This window comes from Hippopotamus amphibius, chromosome 3, assembly GCF_030028045.1.
Source record: "Hippopotamus amphibius kiboko isolate mHipAmp2 chromosome 3, mHipAmp2.hap2, whole genome shotgun sequence".
Taxonomy (NCBI): domain Eukaryota; kingdom Metazoa; phylum Chordata; class Mammalia; order Artiodactyla; family Hippopotamidae; genus Hippopotamus; species Hippopotamus amphibius.
Genome location: NC_080188.1, coordinates 175,904,043 through 175,922,241, shown reverse-complemented (window position 1 = coordinate 175,922,241; position 18,199 = coordinate 175,904,043). Strand labels below are relative to the sequence as shown.

Below are 18,199 nucleotides of genomic sequence, written 5' to 3'. Positions count from 1 at the left end.
CAGAACAGGAATATTTCAGTTTTGTAAACCAAGTCCCAAAATACAAAAATAAAACATTATAACCACAGTATTATTGGCCTCATTCTTAAAAGACCTCATCGTTTTAGGTCTTTTTTATGTTATCTCTGAAACCAACTCCTACATCAGTTTTGTCACCAGCACTTGCCAGACCTATCACCCTGGTGCTTACTACAGCCAAGTGGAGATTTTTTCCCAATTTCTGCACTCCTACCACTAGTTGCCATTAGGAGCTTCTGCTTTTCTGCACAATTTTCTACATAAACCAAATGTATTTTAATGATTTAAATGCCCATTTTGGAAATTAAGGATCACTGAAGTTCCTGTGTTTAACATTTTCACTCCTAGGGAACATTCTTGCTGAGCACAAAGGTGGTTTAAGCTCTTATTTTGCTTTTCCAGCCTCAAGCTTCAACTCCAATAGTTGGTTTTCAACAGTGACAAGCTGACAATCAGGCACTTAGAAAATTTCTGCAAAAAATATGCCATTGGGTCTCAATTACAAAAATGTCCTATTTATCTTCCTTCACCTCATTAAATTGAGCACACTTCAGATGGTTTATAAATATTTATTAAAATTGGAGATTGGACAATTCCCTGCTTGTCCAGTGCTTAGGGCTCTGCACTTCCACTGCAGGGGGCATGGGTTCCATCCCTGGTGGGGGAAGAGAAGATCCCAGGTGAGGTGCAGCACAGCCAATAAAATAGCCTTTAAACAAACAAAGCCTTGTTTGCTCTTCTACCCCATGAGCATCCTTCCAGCTGCCTGCAAGAACAAAGAAACCATTTCAGTCCCATTTCCATGTTTCAAGTGTAATGGCATTTGGGATACACAGAATATCAGATCTTTGAACATCATCAAGTAATCAGTGAGAGAGTTCAAGTTGGGGTGAGATCATCATGTATTCTGGAATAAGACAACAGTACTCAAATTTTCAAGCCTCACCTGTCAACTGTTCAGATGCATGATTGCTGTCATAAATGCCCTGAAAAGTAAAGACCATATGTTAGATCACAGTAAAAGGAAAAAATCTTGATACTTGTTGGTAAAGTAACCTCAGAATCAAAATGGAACGGTTTTATGGGTGATATCATTCTATTCATTTGGCAGAATCATCACATCACAGGTTACATTCTAACTCATCATAAATACCAGAGATTGACTTACACTGAAATCTTCAGGATAAAGAACAATCTTCAGGATAACAAAACGTGTGCCTGTTTGAAAATGGAAAATAAAAGCCTTTCATTTAAAATTGCCCATTCTCACATTTTTTGTAGCCCATTTTTAAATTTTTAAAAAATTCTAGGGCAGTGAACCTCATGGTTCACTCTGGGTGATAGAATAAAAATGTGTCAATATAGGTTCATAATTTTAAGTCCCACTCTGGTGCTAGATTTTGACAGTAAGGTGAGGATGCTGTATGAGAACTTACTGTTCAATTTTACATGAATCTAAAGCTGCTCTGAAAAGTGACTATTAAAAATAATCAGCTAAGTAACTTGTTCTAGTGTAATCTACAGTATATGCCATAAAAACAATGTTAGCCTGTTCTTATCCGAAAATGTAAATTCCTAACCTTGAAATTAACGGTACAGGACATTTGTATGAGCCATTATACCTATCCAAATTCCTGAACATTTCTGTGAGAAAATCTCCCAATCTCCACTTTCAAGGGTATAAACAGAATTGGTGCAGCCAGATACATCAGATAGGAGCGAAAGACAGTATGTGCTCATCACTGCTTGTCTGCTGAACTATGTTATCATCATTGTATCGGCTGTAAACCACTAAACACAGAAACCAAACTTGAGACTTCTATACCTTTTTGCAGAACTCCTTGTTCCCTGCATTGTAGCCAGTAACTCTTCACACCTGCAGAAATTTAATGAAATTTAGTCAAACAATAGGTAGTAACAGGTAGATTTCAAAAATTTTCTAGATACCGTTTCAGTTTTTAAAAATCTTCATTCTTTTTCAGAGAGATTCCCATCTGTTTAATTTTTTAAAAATCATCACTAACAGCACCTTGCTTACTAATTAGTTAAGATTAATAAAATACATACCTTTATATAAAAGGTCTCCAAAATTTGTACCTGCAAAAAAGTATTTCTTTAGATGCATTTCACAATACCTTAATACTAAAGCTTGTTTTAACTTCTCAACTGTCCAACACCAGAAAACACTAACGTAGATCAACTACTAAGACCAGCACATTTTCAGAAATATAAACCCAATGCCAGGAGCCAAAGAACTGTTTTCATGTCTTACCCTAAGCAAGCAAGCGAGCAATCCATGGATTAAAACGTGTACCCGGGATCTCTAAGGGAAATGAGACACCTTTCATTAAAATGTCAACCTTTCTGTTAAATTCTTCTCACATATTTGTCACAGGGTTCTTCAGTGTTAGATTTGTCTACATGCTCATTTCAGGTCAGACATTTGCTCAACATCATTACAAAAACCCCGTTCGGAGCATGCTCAACATGCACTTGCAAACCAGAAATAGGAAATTAGCTTGGTAGTTAAGCATTCTACTTCACCAGCATTCTCAGTAACAGCTGAACTTACTTGTTTAACATTAATGCTTACCAAAAAGTTGGCCCGGACAGCTCAAGGACTCAAGTCCACCTAAGAAATAAAAGTCGTTTTATAATAGTCAAAGATGAATTTTCTCCCCACAAATCTAAAAAGTGCCTGAAATCAGATAGAGCTAATTAAGACCTTCATATTCAGTCAGTATTTGCTTATCATCACACAGGCTGCTTTCACAAATTAAGACAGGACAAGGATCTGGCTTTTATTTAATGCATTCAGCACACTGTTCAAGCACTTTGCGGTAGGACTGCTTCCTCTGCATTAGAAGGCAACCCTGAAAAACCATTACTGGTATTCTTTGTCATGTTTGCCCAGTCACCTATGTTTACTTCAATTACAATTTTACTTACCCCTTCAACTTCCAGTTAATTCTGCTTAGTGCCTACAAAAAAAGGGAAACTAGATTAGTAGTGGCATTTTACTTATCCTGTCAGCAGAAATTTTTACTATCTCAGACACATCAGACAAATGGATATCTTTCATGTTTCAATCTGTTGAACTATGCAACCATCATAGTATCTGTTTCTTCAGATTCCTCCTACTATTAAATATAAAAGTGTAGAAGGAAACTAGAGTGCCGAAACTTTGGGGAAAAAGGGGAGGAAAACCCGAATGTAAGCACCAACATTGACGTGGCAATTTGTAATCCCTTATAAAGAAGTGAAATTACTGGGTAAACGTGAACTATTAAAAAGTTTCCCACCTGTTTGCCCATGCATACAGCATTAAGCTTGCCCTTGAGGACCTGAAAAGAAACAGTTTCGTGTAAACCTGGGTGCAATCTCTAATTTCTCTAAACCACCATTTTCTGTGCCTCAGTTAGGGTAATGGTGGTAGTAATTCTCGTCATCCGCACAGTCAAGAGTAGCAAATAAACTGTCATCATTGTGGCACATTCAGTGGACTTTCAACCTAACTTCCCTTTGTGAGGGAATTTCAGTAACTCACCCCAGCAGCGGTTCTCATCCCTCTGGTACACAACTAGAAAACAAAGAACATCCAATGAAACATACTGCGCTGCTAAGTTAATCATGAATGTCTTTAAGTATTTAAGCCTCAGAATAGAATTTTTCAGAAATCCCTTCTGCCCACTACTCTTAAACCATCACAGGCTTAACATAAATACCACATCTAAGCAGATTTTATTCTTCCCACTGCACGTAGCCATTTCTTACCTGTCCACCAGAAGCCATCAAAAGCCACATTACATTCATGCCTGGCACCGTTCCTAGAAAATATTAGGGATTTTAAAAACTTACTTTATTAAGTTTAAGCATTACGTCGTTTCCGTATCATGTACGCGACTCGTTTACACCACCCATAATTGCATGAGAGCATTCCACAAAATTAAGGTTAAGAACCACTGGCAGAAAATGATGCAGTGCGGAATGCAGCCATTTAGAGAACCACGTGGACTTCCTGAACGCAAGAGGCCGAAAGAGACTCGGGCCGAGGTCATTAACAAAGACCACTCCGGGACTGGGCACACACCGCCATCAGAGCCGTTGGCATTCATCAAACAGTCTCAGATGTCCCTACCAACACAGGCTTCATCAGAGGCAGAGCCCGCGAGCCGGGGTTTTTCCGCAGTTCGGCCCAACAACCGGAGGAGTATAAATGAGGTCGCGCCCGTACCCAACTCGCAATCCGCCACCATCTTCATCTTGTGAACCCTGCAAGAGCCTGCGACTGGCCTATAAAGACCAGTTAGCTTAAGGCGATCCTTACCGCCAAGAGCCGGAGGCGTCAGTCTAGGAGCTTACTTAACAGCAGCCGAAACAAGTACTCACCGAGAAACGACTCGTACCTGCTAAAGACCGAGATGGCGGCCAGGCGCCAGTATATAAGGAGTCTGTTCCATGACGTCATGACGCACACTCTCCGCCAGCGTCGGCTTCACCTCCTCCCCCTCTCCATCATTCTCCTCCTCCTCCAGCCACACCTCCGTCCCATCTTCTAAGGCCGCCCCCTCGGCCCTGCCCCTCGGCCCCGCCCCACCTCGCCGCTGTGGGCGGGGACACGACCGCCCGCGTGACGCAAGGCTCCCGCCCTCCTACCGACCGAGGAGGAGGGGAAGAGAGGGGAGGGGGCGCGAGGGACGGAAAGCGCTGGGGGAGGGGGAAGGGGGGCGGTGTAAGGGTGAGTGATTTCCTTCCGGCACGTCGCCCGCTCCGGGGGAGGGGGCGGGGGGTTTCACTTCCGGGACGGTGTTCCGGCCCATTCCGGCCCATTTCCACCCCCGGAGGTAGGTGCTGCTCCTTGACTGGGCTCGGGCCCCGCGCGGCAGTCCAGCTGCCCTGCACTGGGGCCGCCTCGCCCGGTCTCCGCCGCAGCCTGCTCCTGGGGCGCTCTGCCACTTCCCTCCACCCTGCCCCAAGGCATCCGGAGACCTTCCACCCCCTTGGCCCCGGGCCGGGCTGAGCTGCCGGACCCGCCCCCTCGTGGGCCCCTCCCTCAGGACCCCGGGATGGGCGGCCCCCTTCCCCATGGCAGCCCGGACACACCCAGATACACACACCCACCTCTGGGCAGCTCCCCGCCCGCTTACGCCTACCGCCTGGACCGGGTCCCGGGGCGCCGCCCCCTTCCCGGTCCTCTCCCCTCACCTGATTGCTCGCTCCCCGGCCCCACGCCTCGCTCCCCTCTCCGCCCCCGCTCCTCGGTGACATTTCGCCCCTCTACCTGTTCCCGGTTCCCCACGCTTCCTGACGCGAACGAAAGCCACTTAAGTACCGGAGTGGCCAACCCCATGCCGTTCCCGATTCTCCCTCTTACAGCTCTCACCCCTCCAGTGCCGACGGTAGAGAAAGACCTTACTCCATGGGCTTCCTCCTCACTGGGGAATTGCCGGAAAGACCAAACAAAAAAGGCGCTGGTGTAGGCTCCAAAATAAACATCTGAATTCATGATGGCATCGACAGAGGCTCTTATTGGATTAAAAGTTTCAAAACAAACAAAAACGCTTTGGAAAAAGGTCAGATCGGCTAAAGTTGGTTCTTGAAAGCAGTGTATACACTTCCCTATTTACTGATAAGTTGTGTTGTAAATGCGGGGCAATACTGTGAGCTTGTCAGGATAAGTTCCTGAAGTTTCAGGTCTTAGGTAACTGTGTATGCTCAAGTCCGTGTCTTTCTAATGGGATTTATACAGACTACTCTCAACCAGTGAAGACTGTTGGATGCAGTTACAGGCTTAGTGGTTCAGCTACTTTAAAAAAAAAAAATCTTTTAATGTAAAAATATTGGCTATGATTGGTAAACGCTCTGTTTTTCACCAGCTTTGGGGAAGTAAATTTCAGAATCAAGAGTATCATTACCACCCTGAAATTTCCAACTTTGAATCTAGATAAAGGCAGGCTTATCTACCTTTTCCTGATCCTGAGAGTGAACTTCTTCAAGTTCTCTGCATGTGAGTCCTGACACAACTCGGAGTTTTTGTTAACCTAGAGTTTGCCTCCGAGTCGTAAACCCAGAGCCTTTCTGTGGGGGCTCTGACCCTTCAACTTAGAAATAACGGCTTATACTCATGTGGGATATTGGTCACTTTATAAAATAATAAACATAACTCATGCAGCAAGTAGTAGAATATTAAGGGTATCTAATCAGCCCACCTGTGTATAATCACATTTATTCAAAAAGCTTCTTTCCTTCTCCAAAGTTGTCACTGGATTTTATATTGTTTGCAGATACCATATGATTAACACTTAGTAAATAAAAATTGTCACAACTGCTTTTTTTTACCCTTTCTATTCTGTTGGGTAATTGACGTTACATAGCTTGTTAATAAGGAAAGTATGGGCATAGCTTTAATTTTTAGAAATCTAACTCACTTTTTGGTTTTAATGGTATCTTGCTGTGAAACCTAAACTACTAAACCTGTTGGTATTTCTTAAACATAAGGAAGGTATTTCTATTTGGAGATTTTGAAATTTTACCAAATAATATTTTTCAATAGGTTTGAATTGGAAAGCCTGAGAGGGACTGGTTATAATTATTAATGAGAGTTCTTTGCTCTTTCAGCAGGGTTGAATGCCTGCCTACACCCTCAGGCACGACCATGGAGAAAAGTGGGAACATACAACTGGAGATCCCTGACTTCAGCAACTCTGTCCTGAGCCATCTAAACCAGCTGCGCATGCAGGGCCGTCTCTGTGACATCGTGGTCCATGTGCAAGGACAAGCTTTTCGGGCTCACAAAGTGGTACTAGCTGCCAGCTCCCCCTATTTCCGAGATCACATGTCCTTGAATGAGATGAGTACTGTCTCCATTTCAGTCATAAAGAACCCTACTGTTTTTGAACAGCTCCTTTCTTTCTGTTATACGGGGCGGATATGCCTGCAGCTGGCAGATATCATCAGCTACCTGACAGCTGCCAGTTTTCTGCAGATGCAGCATATTATAGACAAATGCACACAGATCCTGGAGGGCATTCATTTCAAAATCAACGTGGCTGAGGTTGAAGCTGAATTAAGTCAGCCAAGGACAAAGCACCCAGAGGGACCTCCAGAGTCTCACAGAGTTACACCAAATCTGAACCGCTCCCTCAGTCCCCGACATAATACCCCAAAGGGCAACCGGCGAGGTCAGGTTAGCGCTGTACTGGATATCAGGGAGCTCAGTCCTCCTGAGGAGTCCACCAGCCCTCAGATAATTGAACAGAGTTCTGATGTAGAGAGCCGGGAGCCCATTCTTCGGATCAACCGAGCAGGACAGTGGTACGTGGAGACAGGAGCAGCAGACCGAGGGGCACGGAGCGACGATGAAGTTGGAGTTCTCGGAGCAGTACACATCAAGACTGAGCATCTAGGGGAGTGGCTTGGGCCTGAGAATCAGCCTTCCGGAGAAGATGGGAGTAGTGCAGAGGAAGTCACAGCCATGGTGATTGACACCACGGGCCATGGTTCTGTAGGACAGGAAAATTACACATTAGGATCTTCAGGAGCCAAGGTTGCTAGGCCAACAAGCAGTGAAATTGACAGGTAAGTTTTGTTTTGTTTGCCCATCTAATGGCTATTGTGCAGACATAATTAAAGCAGATCTTGTGTGTGATACAAAGAATATCTTCCTTATTTGATGTTCCTAGTCAGAATCTTCCTTACTTGATGTTCTTAGTCTGAGTTTATGTTGGGAAAACTGGAAGTGTGCCAAAAGACTTGCATTCTAATTTCTTTAAAGCAGGAAGCTCCTAGTCCTGAAGTATTCACAGTGTTGTGAGAACTGTGGTAAAGTTAGACACTTCATGAATCAGAATAGCATCTGCAGTCACAGTAGGATCAGTAATTGCCAGGGCTTCTTCGGAATTCCAGGAAGAGAGCTGGTCGTCAGCTGGGAATCTGACAGCATTGCCCTTCCTTGGTATGTTCTCACACAGGTAGGTGGCTTCTGGGAGTTTTACATTCCTTTGTAGCACTGTTTACTTGTCTTTGCCCCCATCTACCAAATTAGGTACCAGTAGTGATTGTTCATTTTAGTGTAATTACAGTAATTCCAAAGAAAAGCTTTCTAGATGTTTTTCATTCTTTTTTTTCACTTGTCATTTGATGGTATCTCTTCTGTTTTCTTTCATTGATGACAGCTGCTACCACAAACCTGAGAGTTTCTTTATTTCCACTAGTGCTACTATGCCCTATGCCCCGTGCCCCACTTTTCTCCTTCTAATGCTTTGCGGTTGTTAGAACATTTCTTTTGGGGGAAATAACAATAATTTTAATCTTAGTAAATTGAAAGAAAGTCTCAATTGAAAGAGAAAAATATTACCAACTTAGATTGGTAATATTCTTTTCGTTTCTTAAAAATTTTAAATTGAACAGTGAACTGAAGAAGCTATTACTTTGGTTCGCATCTGATCTTGAGAGACAAGTGTGTCACAGAAATTCAGAGAGTATATACTATATCCACTTAAGTTGGTCTTGATTAGAATATTTTCCTTCTTGTGTCCTTAATAGTTAAAGTATTCTTGAGCATAATACTTGTTGTCACCTTGTTAGCACTGTTGTGCCCCCATGTTAGAACTGTATCAGAAATAATAGCTTAAATGCAAAGATTTTTGCTCTCCATGATCTGTGTCAACAGTCTGAGATGTATAACAAGTTATCATGGGGCTGGGGGAAAGGATCAACCAAAAGCGTAGAAGTTACATAGAAGAAACAAAACTACAGACCCAGTTTTAATTTATTCTTTTTTGGTCTTCTAGTACTTATATGAGGATAGACGCTTATATTTAGCCTTAGCTTCACCAGGTCATATCAGCTATGCCATTTCGTATTTCTTAAATTTACTAGGGCAAGCTTTTCTTATTTCATATATGATTCTATATTGACTCCATGAAAGGACTTAGACATCTGTTTAATTTCTTCCCCCTCCCTAGAGTATGGGATAAAGGAGGCAGACATCACCATTTTTTAAGTTCCTTGACACTTCTTTTCTATTAGTCCCCTTTGTGCTCCTCTTTCAACAGATTTAGCCCCTCCGGCAGTGTTGTTCCTTTGACGGAGAGACACAGAGCCCGAAGTGAGTCTCCTGGGAGAATGGATGAGCCTAAGCAACCCAGCTCCCAGGTATGTAGTTGTGGATTTAGGATTGCTGCAGTGGTTGAAGAAATTGTCACTGTGTGTGAACATAGTATAATGAGTAAGAAAGGAAAGAGGTAACATTGGCCCTGTTAAATAAATACTGTAAATGATTGCTTTTCTCTTTATTCTTGCTTGTGAGCAGACGGGAAATACACTTGTGGTGTCAGCAGAGTTTGGGAAGTAGAAAAGGATAAGATTGTGGAACTTTTTCCTGATTATAGGAGCCAATCTATAGTCCTAAGAGTGATAAAAATAACCTTTGAAAACTACATGTAGGTAATTTAGGACCTGGGATGGAGAGAGTTTGATTTTGTACATGTGTGGATACAAGACTATATAATTATTAGTTTATATAGTATTGTATGTTTTTAAATAAATTGCTTTTGCATTTTTGTGTCCTATTTGCTCTTTAGAATGCTTGTATCTTTTCATTGATTTTCTTCCTAAATGTTTTCTTACACTAAAATGTTCTAGAAAGGATGGGAATGATGTCTTCTATTTTATTTGCGGCTCTCCTTAGCAAGTAGTTTAAGTATGTAGTTGGTTGATATTTTTGTTTATTTTTTCTCACAGGTGTCTATCATTGAAGATTGATTTTTAAAAAGTTGGTGAACTCACCAAGTAGAACACAATAAATTGTAAAAACTGTGGCCCTTTATAAGGAAACACTGGTGGATTAAGATAGCATAGCTAATTTTTTATCTCCTGCACCAGTCTGATAGTATCTTGTCTAATTTTTATCTAAACCACTGGATGTTTATTGTGTATACAGTATAGTAACAGCAGTAAGACATCGTTTAATATTTATTTAATTGGTTGCACTGGGCCTTAGTTGCAGCATGTGGGCTCTTTAGTTGTGGCATGCGAACTCTTAGTTGCAGCGTGCACGTGGGATCTAGTTCCCTGACCAGGGATCGAACCCAGACCCCCTGCATTGGGAGCACAGAGTCCTAACCACTCCGCCACCAGGGAGGTCCCAAGACATTGTTATAAACTGTATTTACTTGTGTGTTATCATGCTGTTTGGTACCAGAAAAGGAATTGTAACTATTATAGAAGAATTTTTTGGTTTTAATAAGGTGTGAGAGAAAGTGTTAGGAGCTTAGAGGAAAAGTAAATTTACTCATATTATTAGGGACATTTTTCTCCACATCTCTCAAATAGGATGTGATGACTATGTGACCTATATGACGGTAACTGTTGTGAAAATAAATACAGCAATGAGACAGACCTTATGGCTTTAGTGTCAGCATAAGACAGACTAACAGATACACAAAATACATATAGATAAGACTATATGGACATAAGTAACTGTGTTGTGGAAATAGGAGGGCTTAAAAGGTAGTTACAGGAATCAATATCCATTTAAGGAAAGTGTTATTCAGGAGAGTATAAGTGTGGTTTTTGTTGTGTTTTTTTTTCCCTCAGATCTTTATTGGAGCATAATTGTTTCACAGTGTTGTGCAGTTTCGTATGTATAACAGAGTGAATCGGCTGTATTTACACATATATCCCCATATCCCCTCCCTCTTGAGCCTCCCTCCCTTCCTCTCTATCCCATCCCACTAGGTCAACACCAAGCATTGAGTTGACCTCCCTGTGTTATGCAGCAGCTTCCCACTATCTATTTTACATTTGGCAGTGTATATATGTCTATGCTACTCTCTCACTTTGTCCCAGCTCCCCCAACCCCCTGCCCCCATGTCCTCAAGACCATTCTCTAATCTGTCTTTATTCTTGTCCTGCCACTAGATTCATCAGTACTATTTTTTCTGTTTGTTTGTTTGTTTTAGATTCCATGTATATGCGTTAGCATACAGTATTTGTTTTTCTCTTTCTGGCTTACTTCACTCTGTATGACAGACTCTAGGTCCATCCACCTCACAACAAATAACTCAATTTCGTTCCTTTTTATGGCTATTATTCCATTGTATATGTGTGCCACATCTTCTTTATCCATTCATCTGTTAATGGGCATTTAGGTTGCTTCCACGTCCTGGCTATTGTAAATAGTGCTGCAATGAACTTTGTGGTACATGTATGTTTTTGAATTATGGTTTTCTCAGGGTATATGCCCAGTAGTGGGATTGCTGGGTCATATGGTAGTTCCATTTTTAGTTTTTTAAGGAACCTCCATATTGTTCTCCATAGTGGCTATATCAATTTACAATTTATAATTAGATGATAATGTTTATTTATTTATTTACTTATAATTTTTTGACTGCATTGAGTCTTCATTGCTGCACACAGGCTTTCTCTAGTTGTGGCGAGCAGGGGCTACTCTTCGTTGCAGTATTCGGGCTTCTCATTGTGGTGGCTTGTCTTGTTGTGGAGCATGGGCTCTAGGTGCATGGACTTCAGTAGATGTGGCATGCAGGCTCAGTAGCTATGGCTCCTGGGCTCATGGCGAATGGGCCTAGTTGCTCCGAGGCATGTGGGATCTTCCCAGGCCAGGGATTGAACCCATTTCCCCTGCATTGGCAGGCGGATTCTTAACCACTGCACCACCAGGGAAGTCCCTAGATGATAATATTTCTGTGCAGTGTATTTTAAGGATATTTACCTTTGGTATAAGCAATTTTAAAAGTGAGTTAGCAACATCATTAGGAATATGCATTTCTCCTTTTTTTTTTTTTTTTTTTTTTTGGTCTGCTTTTTGTTTAGGAGTTTTATCTTTTTGCTCAGAGGGCAAAATCAGAAACCAAGCCTTGTACTTCTTTCTCTGTGACACCTGTCATTGTATTTGGTGGACAAGAGTCAGTCAGTAAATACTTACTGAGTATCAAATTGTGAAGAGGCTATAGGAAGGAATAACCAAGTTAGTAAATTCATATCTCAGCCTAGTTTCCTTTCCCAGATCTTTTGCCAATTTTCTCTTAGGTCAGTTAAACTTTGATCAGTCTTTAGAGTGAAGAAAATATGTTGGTGTGGTACTAAAATATTTTTAGGTAAAAAGGAATGCTGTCTCCTACAAATTATATACATTTTTATAAAGCTAGTTACTGCTGGGTTAAATTTTGGTATTAATGATAACGCCATAAATATGATTTATAATGTGCTTGCCGTAATGTATTCTGTACTGCTATTATAGTAGCTATTAGCCATGTCACATGTGGCTATTTAAATTTTAATTAATTGAAAGCAATTAAAATGAAAAATTAAGTTCCTCAGTCACACTAGCATATTATACATGCTTAATAGCCATGTGTGCCTGGTGGCAACTGTATTAGATGGCGCAGATTATTGAATATTTCCATCATCACAGAAAGTTCTGTTGGACCAACACTGCCTAAGTACCTACCTGATTGTCCAGACTATAATTGCAAATTAGAGTCCAAATGGATGGTGTGAGTGGACTTAGATTCTCCTACCATCATAAATTAAGCATTTAGTAGGGGTTTAATGAGCCTGCAGTTTTTCAACCAGAAAGTAACTCAGCTATCCTGTTCTTTTATGGTAATGGAATAGAGTAGCCTCGATTTTTTTTCTTAATTTCTATCTTAACATCTTTACTTTTTCATAGTAATTAATTTCCTATTTGGATCTCTACTAAAAATAAGCATATAGCTTAGTAACTGAGGTAAAAATAGATTTAATGTCTTTTACTATGTATACTTAATAGTATATAGTCTTTCTTGCTTATTGTCCTCACCTGGCACAGATAGAAGAGTCAGCAATGATGGGAGTAAGTGGCTACGTGGAGTATCTCCGAGAGCAGGAAGTATCTGAGCGGTGGTTCCGGTACAACCCCCGTCTCACCTGCATCTACTGCGCCAAATCTTTCAACCAGAAGGGGAGCTTGGACCGCCACATGCGCCTGCACATGGGGATCACACCATTCGTCTGCCGCATGTGTGGCAAGAAATATACCCGGAAAGATCAGCTGGAATATCACATCCGCAAGCACACAGGCAACAAGCCCTTTCACTGTCATGTTTGTGGCAAAAGTTTCCCGTTCCAGGCTATCTTGAATCAGCACTTTCGCAAAAACCACCCTGGCTGTATACCCCTGGAGGGGCCTCATAGCATCTCCCCTGAAACAACTGTCACATCTCGGGGACAAGCCGAAGAAGAGTCACCTTCACAAGAAGAGACAGTTGCTTCTGGAGAAACCACCCAGGGCTCTGTGTCCACTACTGGGCCGGATTGAAACAGCGAGGGGGAGGGGGTAGACCCTCTTCCCCTTTGGGCCGTAAGTAACCAGCATCAGGGCCGTAGGCTGGTACTTAAATTCACAAAATGCCACGTCACCAAATCAGATGTTAGCAAGATGTTGCCAAATTAGAGCATCAGCAACATACACAAAAGCACTAGAGGCTCTTCCCCTCTTTCTTCCCACCTCACACTTTGGAAAATAAGCAAATCAGCTTTCTAATTCAGGGATCAACAGCCTTGGTTTGTTAACTTTATAAAAAAGAAATTTTTTTAACAAAACAATGATAAATGATCATTTATCTACCAGTCATGTTTGAGCACTGTACTTTGGTCCATATCACCCTGGTGGCTGTAATTGCCCAGATCTAAAAAAAAGAAGCAGGAGCCTTGGTCATCTGAACCAGCCAGCCACAAGAGAGAAGGAAGTGATCGTGATGGAGATGATGAGGGGGAATTTCTCCTCTTCCTTCCCTGCCAGCACACTCAGTTTCATATCTCAAGAAGAAGAAGAAAAAAAAAAAAAGAATCCTGGTGGTTCTTTCTGTTTTGAAAGGTTAGATTAATCTTTGCCCTGCAAAGGTGTCTGTTACTTTGCCTAATTGTTTCACTTAGGCAGCCGTCTTGGAGCAGTATTCTAATGGGCAGCATCACCTGAAGCACTTTAGGCACCTGGAAGCGAAATGAGCTACAAGGCGTTTGCAATAGGTACTCCTGCATTCGGGGGGCTTGGGTGTTGTGTTGAGGAAGAGGGGAGCAGGGAAGGAAGTGTTTTTGTTTTGCAATTCTTGAACAGCACAGAGCCAGCTGTACTACAACTTCCTGATTGTAAGCCATAGTGCTTGTATATCTTCGGGTGTTAGGAAATGGCTCTAGTCCAGATGAAGTAACGTGTAAGGCTGACTACCAAAGTTTCATCCAGTCTCTTCGGCTCCTTGTTTCACATAACAGCAATATTATACATCAAAAATGTCACTTTACAGTGAAATGAGCCTGGATTGTATTTTTAAATCCACAGGTCTCCATATTTGATAACTTTTATATGATGTTTTAAACACTTTTTTCTGCAATATTGTGGTTGTAGAAATTCAACACTATGGTTCTTACTGCAACCACAGTTCCATTTCCTTCTACATGTGTGATAGTTTATATTTTCAGTCCAATAGAAGAACCTCACTAAATCCATGTCTTGCGTCTGCAAACCTAGTAATTCATAAACCAACCATCAGCAAATTGCTGGTGACTCCAAGAGCTTTGCTTTTTAATAATACACTACAGGGCATTTACCAGAAGACATCATGCACAATCATATTGCAATAAATTGATCATGGGATCGATTTTGGTCAGGTTTGGTTACTTAATCATTCCTAAGATTTTTAAATCTTCAAGGGACCTTTTTGGTAATTCTGGGTATTTCTGAGATTCTTAATCCAGCACCAAGAGCCAGAAAGAATTTACCAAACATGTAGAGTTTTAGATGCCCTGTCTTGCATGCAGAGAATGGAGGAGGATTATTAAGGGATGCAGGCAAGTAGATGCTTACAAGTTACACTGCAAATAGAAAAGAGAAAAATCTCTAGCTTCTCTTAATTGATCATTAATTTTTTAAAGAATATTTAAATATGTAGTGGTTTAAGAAATTGTTTTGGTGCAGGGGCATAGATGATGGTAAAAGAGATTTGGGAGAGGGACTGGCCATGCCTGCACTGGTGGTGAGCCATTTGTGAGAATGTTGGTAGTGTGCTCCCTTCCTGAGGATGCTCTGGGTATGTGGAAAAATGGGTGGGAAAGAATGGCGTTGCTCTGATGATAGGAAGTTAGAATGCAAAGGGTAATTCTTAATCTGAGACCTGTACATATACTTACAGCTGCACCATATCACTAATGAACGGTTATTTTCTCTTCTGGAAAAACAGAATGCGTCTTTTAATAGGAATGTAATGATGCTACCATTTGATTAGAGCCTACCCTTAAATGTCATGTTGAAGCCATATTTTGTCTTCAGAAGACATAGACTATGGCATTCTCCTCTTTAGTTGGGCAACAGCATGATAGTGTGAAAACTGTCACCTAGAGCCATCTTAGGGACCAACTATGCTTGTGGCATAGAAAAAGTAGAGTTGAAATTAGAAATTTTTAAGGAAACATTTCAGCTGTGTAATCAAGGCTTTCAGTGGACAGATTTTGCCGTTACTGAATAGGCAGGGAGGTGAGAGGTACAGAATATGCTGCTTTAGATGGAGCTTTTAAGCCTACCAAAAAAAAAAATTTAAGTCCATCCTACTTTTGAGAAATAGTATGCTGGAAAGTTCTTTATTACTTTGTTAGTTTCTTAGATGTTATTTGAGAAAATAGAGCTTTTTAAACTATTACCAAATTGTAAAAGTGAGGTGCAGTAATTTCTGTAAAGAGAAATTTTGCAGCATTTGTCAGTACTCCATCCAGGGTTAGCAACAAACATTTTAAATGAAGTAGCGACTCTCTGATAGATGTGAAAATGCTGTGAGTGTTTGATGGGTTTCCCCTCCCTTTTTATTCACTGCTAATAGGTTTTTGCTGTATCTATACTGTGAATAGAGTGCTTCTCGGTCATCTAGGACCACATCAGCACCATCATGTTTGCTGGTTCTCTCAATTGGCCTGATGCAGAGCCATGAAATTCATGAAAATTCAAGTTAGCCTAACTTTTAAACAAATTTAAATTTCTGAAAGCAATTTCCCTGTTTTAGTTAGAAGAGATATTATTCTAAATAACTATCCAAGATTCTTACCCAGGTTCACTGTGACATCGTCCTAGTTCTTAGCTAACATCACTGTAGGGTCATAGGAGTTAGTAGTGTTCTATCTACCTTAATGAATAGCTATATAGGTGTGTGCACAAAGGATACCTCTCTTAAGGATGTGCTAAATGGACTTTAGCTAATGCTGAAAACTCATTACCAAATTTTAACTTGCACGTGTCACCTTGTGAAGGGAACAGCATCAACAGTGAGACCTAATCATTAAGTACTCTAATGCCGTGAAATAGCAAACGCTGGGACTGTTTTCATTTATTGAGTGGCACTCAATAGCAAAAGAGCTACCCAATGTTCTCAGCAAAAGAAGAGAGATGACAATATGTTAGTCTACTTTCATTCTAAGAGGTACCTTTTATTCTCTCTCTCGGAACTCTGATAACAGTTTAAAATATGGCATTGACATGAACAGTAATACTGTACTTAGACAGAAGGCTCTTTCTAATGACTTGTTCTCTCTTTACTCAGAACCATATTTACCTCTGAACTGAGTTGAGTTTTATTTCATGTGAGTTGCAAACTACTCCCAAGCTATCCATTTTACTAGAGGGTCAAATCTAATCTTGACTATGTAAAAATAAGTTAGTTCCTGAAGGATAAAGATTGGAAAAGAAGGGAGATAGCAGTTAAGGGAAGTTTTCTTGTTGTTACTTTTTTTTTTTTTTATGTTTTCAGTTCCTGCTACATCATTGAAACAGGGTTTTCCAAAGATAGCATGACAACAGAAATAAGCCATTTTCCTACTAACTTCATAGTTGAAATCACCTTGGTTGGAAGTGGTTTGATGGAGGAGTGAAATAGTGAACTTCATCCTTAATAGCTGAATAGTCTTTGGTCAAGAAATAATTTTTGAAAAGTTTTAGCTGTTTCTAAACACTAATTTTGTTTTAACTGGTAGAAACGACATTTTGTTGGGTTAGAAGGTCTAATTTAAAGAAATGAAAGCAATGGGTAATGGAAAGGAAATTAAGCTGAGCAAAAATAAAAGTCTTCTTAGTCATAGTGGAAAGGCATTTAATCAGGAAGGAGTTAGAATCTTGGAAGGTTTTATTTCAGCTGCAACAGACATTTGGTTTTTTTCTCTTCCTCAAATGTTCTCCTTATCTGTGTACTTATTCATTCAGTATTTTGGTTGCTGAGATTTAGTAAAGGGACAACTAGCAATTAAACCAGGTAAATCTCTTAATTTGAGAGGCTGCCTCTTAGCAAAGTATATCTCTAGGATTTAGGAATTAGATGAAGGTTCAGCAGACCATGGCCCCCAGGCCAAATTCTGAGGTCACCTGTATGTGTAAAGAAAGTGGTAGTGGAATAGAGCCACACTTATTCATTTAGGTATTTTTTTATGGCTGCTTTCTACGATTGTGGCAAAGTTGAGTACTTTGAGACCAAAGCACTGGCCTGCAAAGTTTGAAAATACTTGCTGTCTCGCACTTGACAAAAAACTTTGCAAAGTCCAGAATTAGATTTGAAAGAATTACACCATCCCCTTCAATTTGTCAGTCTTGCCATTTTGCTTTTATAACAGCTTGGTTGAGGTTTTAAATTCATACTGCGGTATATGCATCAGTTTCTTGAAAGAGGTTGCCATCTTTTTCTAGATTCTTGTCTCATTGGTGCTCCTTCTTGAATTCCATTGCTTTAAAGCACTTAGAATAGGCCTTATGATTTGTCCTTCCCTTAAAGGTGCAGGTAGATTAAAGTTTAGGATGGTAATTACAGATTTAAGAAAGTAATTTTTAAAAATAATCCCCATGCATAATAACATAGGGCTAAATGAAACCATATTTACATAAAATACATGTTTTAAAACATAATGAAACTTCTGAAGATTTAAAGTTCTTTTTAGACCTATCTTCCAATTTCTGTTGTTTGTAATTCTTCTAAATATATATTGGGCCATTATATATTTGCTTTGTGAATGTTCATTCTTAACTGTTCAAACAGCTTATTTATGCCAGATGTGGAAAATGTTAGGATGATAATAAATAGAATTCCTTGCAAGAGGAGAATATAATTGCTCCCCATTTGGAAACAGTACATGGACTTCTGAGTTAAATGTA

General features: G+C 40.5%; 3 protein-coding genes and 10 non-coding genes across 22 annotated transcripts in view; 2 read left to right on the top strand and 11 right to left on the bottom strand.

Annotated features, from left to right (window-relative positions):
* Window positions 1-1,157, top strand: part of DARS2 (aspartyl-tRNA synthetase 2, mitochondrial) — a 30,847-nt gene extending 29,690 nt beyond the window's left edge. Inside the window, exon 18 of the transcript XR_009052662.1 lies at window positions 1,130-1,157. The gene's annotated coding sequence lies outside the window, so the exon portion shown is untranslated. The remainder of the gene's footprint in view (window positions 1-1,129) is intronic.
* Window positions 576-4,442, bottom strand: LOC130849042 (uncharacterized). Of its 9 annotated transcripts, XR_009052665.1 has the most exons (8): window positions 3,793-4,442; window positions 2,612-3,598; window positions 2,291-2,341; window positions 2,086-2,115; window positions 1,844-1,894; window positions 1,187-1,236; window positions 965-1,004; window positions 576-784 (listed from the first exon to the last, which is right to left on the bottom strand). XR_009052665.1 is itself a non-coding variant. In XM_057727601.1 (7 exons), exons 3-7 carry the CDS (start codon window positions 2,141-2,143, stop codon window positions 591-593), a joined length of 393 nt encoding a protein of 130 aa, XP_057583584.1. In that variant the 5' UTR covers window positions 2,144-2,341; window positions 2,612-3,598; window positions 3,793-4,430; the 3' UTR covers window positions 576-590. The 9 variants fall into 9 exon arrangements, 6 of the variants coding, with proteins under 6 accessions (XP_057583584.1, XP_057583583.1, XP_057583581.1 ...); XR_009052664.1 differs by lacking the exon at window positions 2,291-2,341; XR_009052663.1 differs by having other exon boundaries at window positions 2,291-3,598; window positions 3,793-4,441.
* On the bottom strand, window positions 852-928 carry LOC130850608 (small nucleolar RNA SNORD81). The gene has a single exon (XR_009052971.1). It is a non-coding gene; the product is annotated as a small nucleolar RNA SNORD81 (small nucleolar RNA).
* Window positions 1,072-1,148, bottom strand: LOC130850616 (small nucleolar RNA SNORD47). The gene has a single exon (XR_009052978.1). It is a non-coding gene; the product is annotated as a small nucleolar RNA SNORD47 (small nucleolar RNA).
* Window positions 1,719-1,799, bottom strand: LOC130850621 (small nucleolar RNA snR60/Z15/Z230/Z193/J17). The gene has a single exon (XR_009052981.1). It is a non-coding gene; the product is annotated as a small nucleolar RNA snR60/Z15/Z230/Z193/J17 (small nucleolar RNA).
* Window positions 1,963-2,046, bottom strand: LOC130850609 (small nucleolar RNA SNORD79). The gene has a single exon (XR_009052972.1). It is a non-coding gene; the product is annotated as a small nucleolar RNA SNORD79 (small nucleolar RNA).
* LOC130850636 (small nucleolar RNA SNORD78) lies at window positions 2,416-2,480 on the bottom strand. The gene has a single exon (XR_009052995.1). It is a non-coding gene; the product is annotated as a small nucleolar RNA SNORD78 (small nucleolar RNA).
* Window positions 2,721-2,781, bottom strand: LOC130850620 (small nucleolar RNA SNORD44). Its single transcript, XR_009052980.1, has one exon. It is a non-coding gene; the product is annotated as a small nucleolar RNA SNORD44 (small nucleolar RNA).
* Window positions 3,071-3,136, bottom strand: LOC130850635 (small nucleolar RNA SNORD77). Its single transcript, XR_009052994.1, has one exon. It is a non-coding gene; the product is annotated as a small nucleolar RNA SNORD77 (small nucleolar RNA).
* LOC130850593 (small nucleolar RNA SNORD24) lies at window positions 3,429-3,510 on the bottom strand. The gene has a single exon (XR_009052956.1). It is a non-coding gene; the product is annotated as a small nucleolar RNA SNORD24 (small nucleolar RNA).
* On the bottom strand, window positions 3,670-3,731 carry LOC130850637 (small nucleolar RNA SNORD75). Its single transcript, XR_009052996.1, has one exon. It is a non-coding gene; the product is annotated as a small nucleolar RNA SNORD75 (small nucleolar RNA).
* Window positions 4,105-4,185, bottom strand: LOC130850619 (small nucleolar RNA SNORD74). Its single transcript, XR_009052979.1, has one exon. It is a non-coding gene; the product is annotated as a small nucleolar RNA SNORD74 (small nucleolar RNA).
* Window positions 4,443-4,853: 411 nt separating the features above from the next.
* ZBTB37 (zinc finger and BTB domain containing 37) lies at window positions 4,854-14,087 on the top strand. Of its 2 annotated transcripts, none has more exons than XM_057727433.1 (4): window positions 4,854-4,862; window positions 6,637-7,596; window positions 9,075-9,174; window positions 12,851-14,087. In XM_057727433.1, the coding sequence occupies exons 2-4, from the start codon at window positions 6,674-6,676 to the stop codon at window positions 13,337-13,339; spliced, it is 1,512 nt and encodes a 503-aa protein (XP_057583416.1). In that variant the 5' UTR covers window positions 4,854-4,862; window positions 6,637-6,673; the 3' UTR covers window positions 13,340-14,087. The 2 variants fall into 2 exon arrangements, with proteins under 2 accessions (XP_057583416.1, XP_057583417.1); XM_057727434.1 differs by lacking the exon at window positions 4,854-4,862 and adding an exon at window positions 5,366-5,591 and having other exon boundaries at window positions 6,640-7,596.
* The last annotated feature ends 4,112 nt before the right edge of the window (window positions 14,088-18,199 follow it).

Excerpts from the sequence above, each read along its gene's own strand:
- LOC130849042 (XM_057727601.1), bottom strand. The coding sequence starts at position 2,143 with ATGCATCTAAAGAAATACTTTTTTGCAGGTACAAATTTTGGAGACCTT. Across the intron at positions 1,237-1,843 it reads ACAAGGAGTTCTGCAAAAAG|GCACACGTTTTGTTATCCTG; the intron begins GTATAGAAGTCT and ends ATTTTCAAACAG. Across the intron at positions 1,005-1,186 it reads TTTATCCTGAAGATTTCAGT|GGCATTTATGACAGCAATCA; the intron begins GTAAGTCAATCT and ends TTTACTTTTCAG.
- ZBTB37 (XM_057727433.1), top strand. The coding sequence starts at position 6,674 with ATGGAGAAAAGTGGGAACATACAACTGGAGATCCCTGACTTCAGCAAC. Across the intron at positions 7,597-9,074 it reads ACAAGCAGTGAAATTGACAG|ATTTAGCCCCTCCGGCAGTG; the intron begins GTAAGTTTTGTT and ends CTCTTTCAACAG. Across the intron at positions 9,175-12,850 it reads CTAAGCAACCCAGCTCCCAG|ATAGAAGAGTCAGCAATGAT; the intron begins GTATGTAGTTGT and ends CACCTGGCACAG.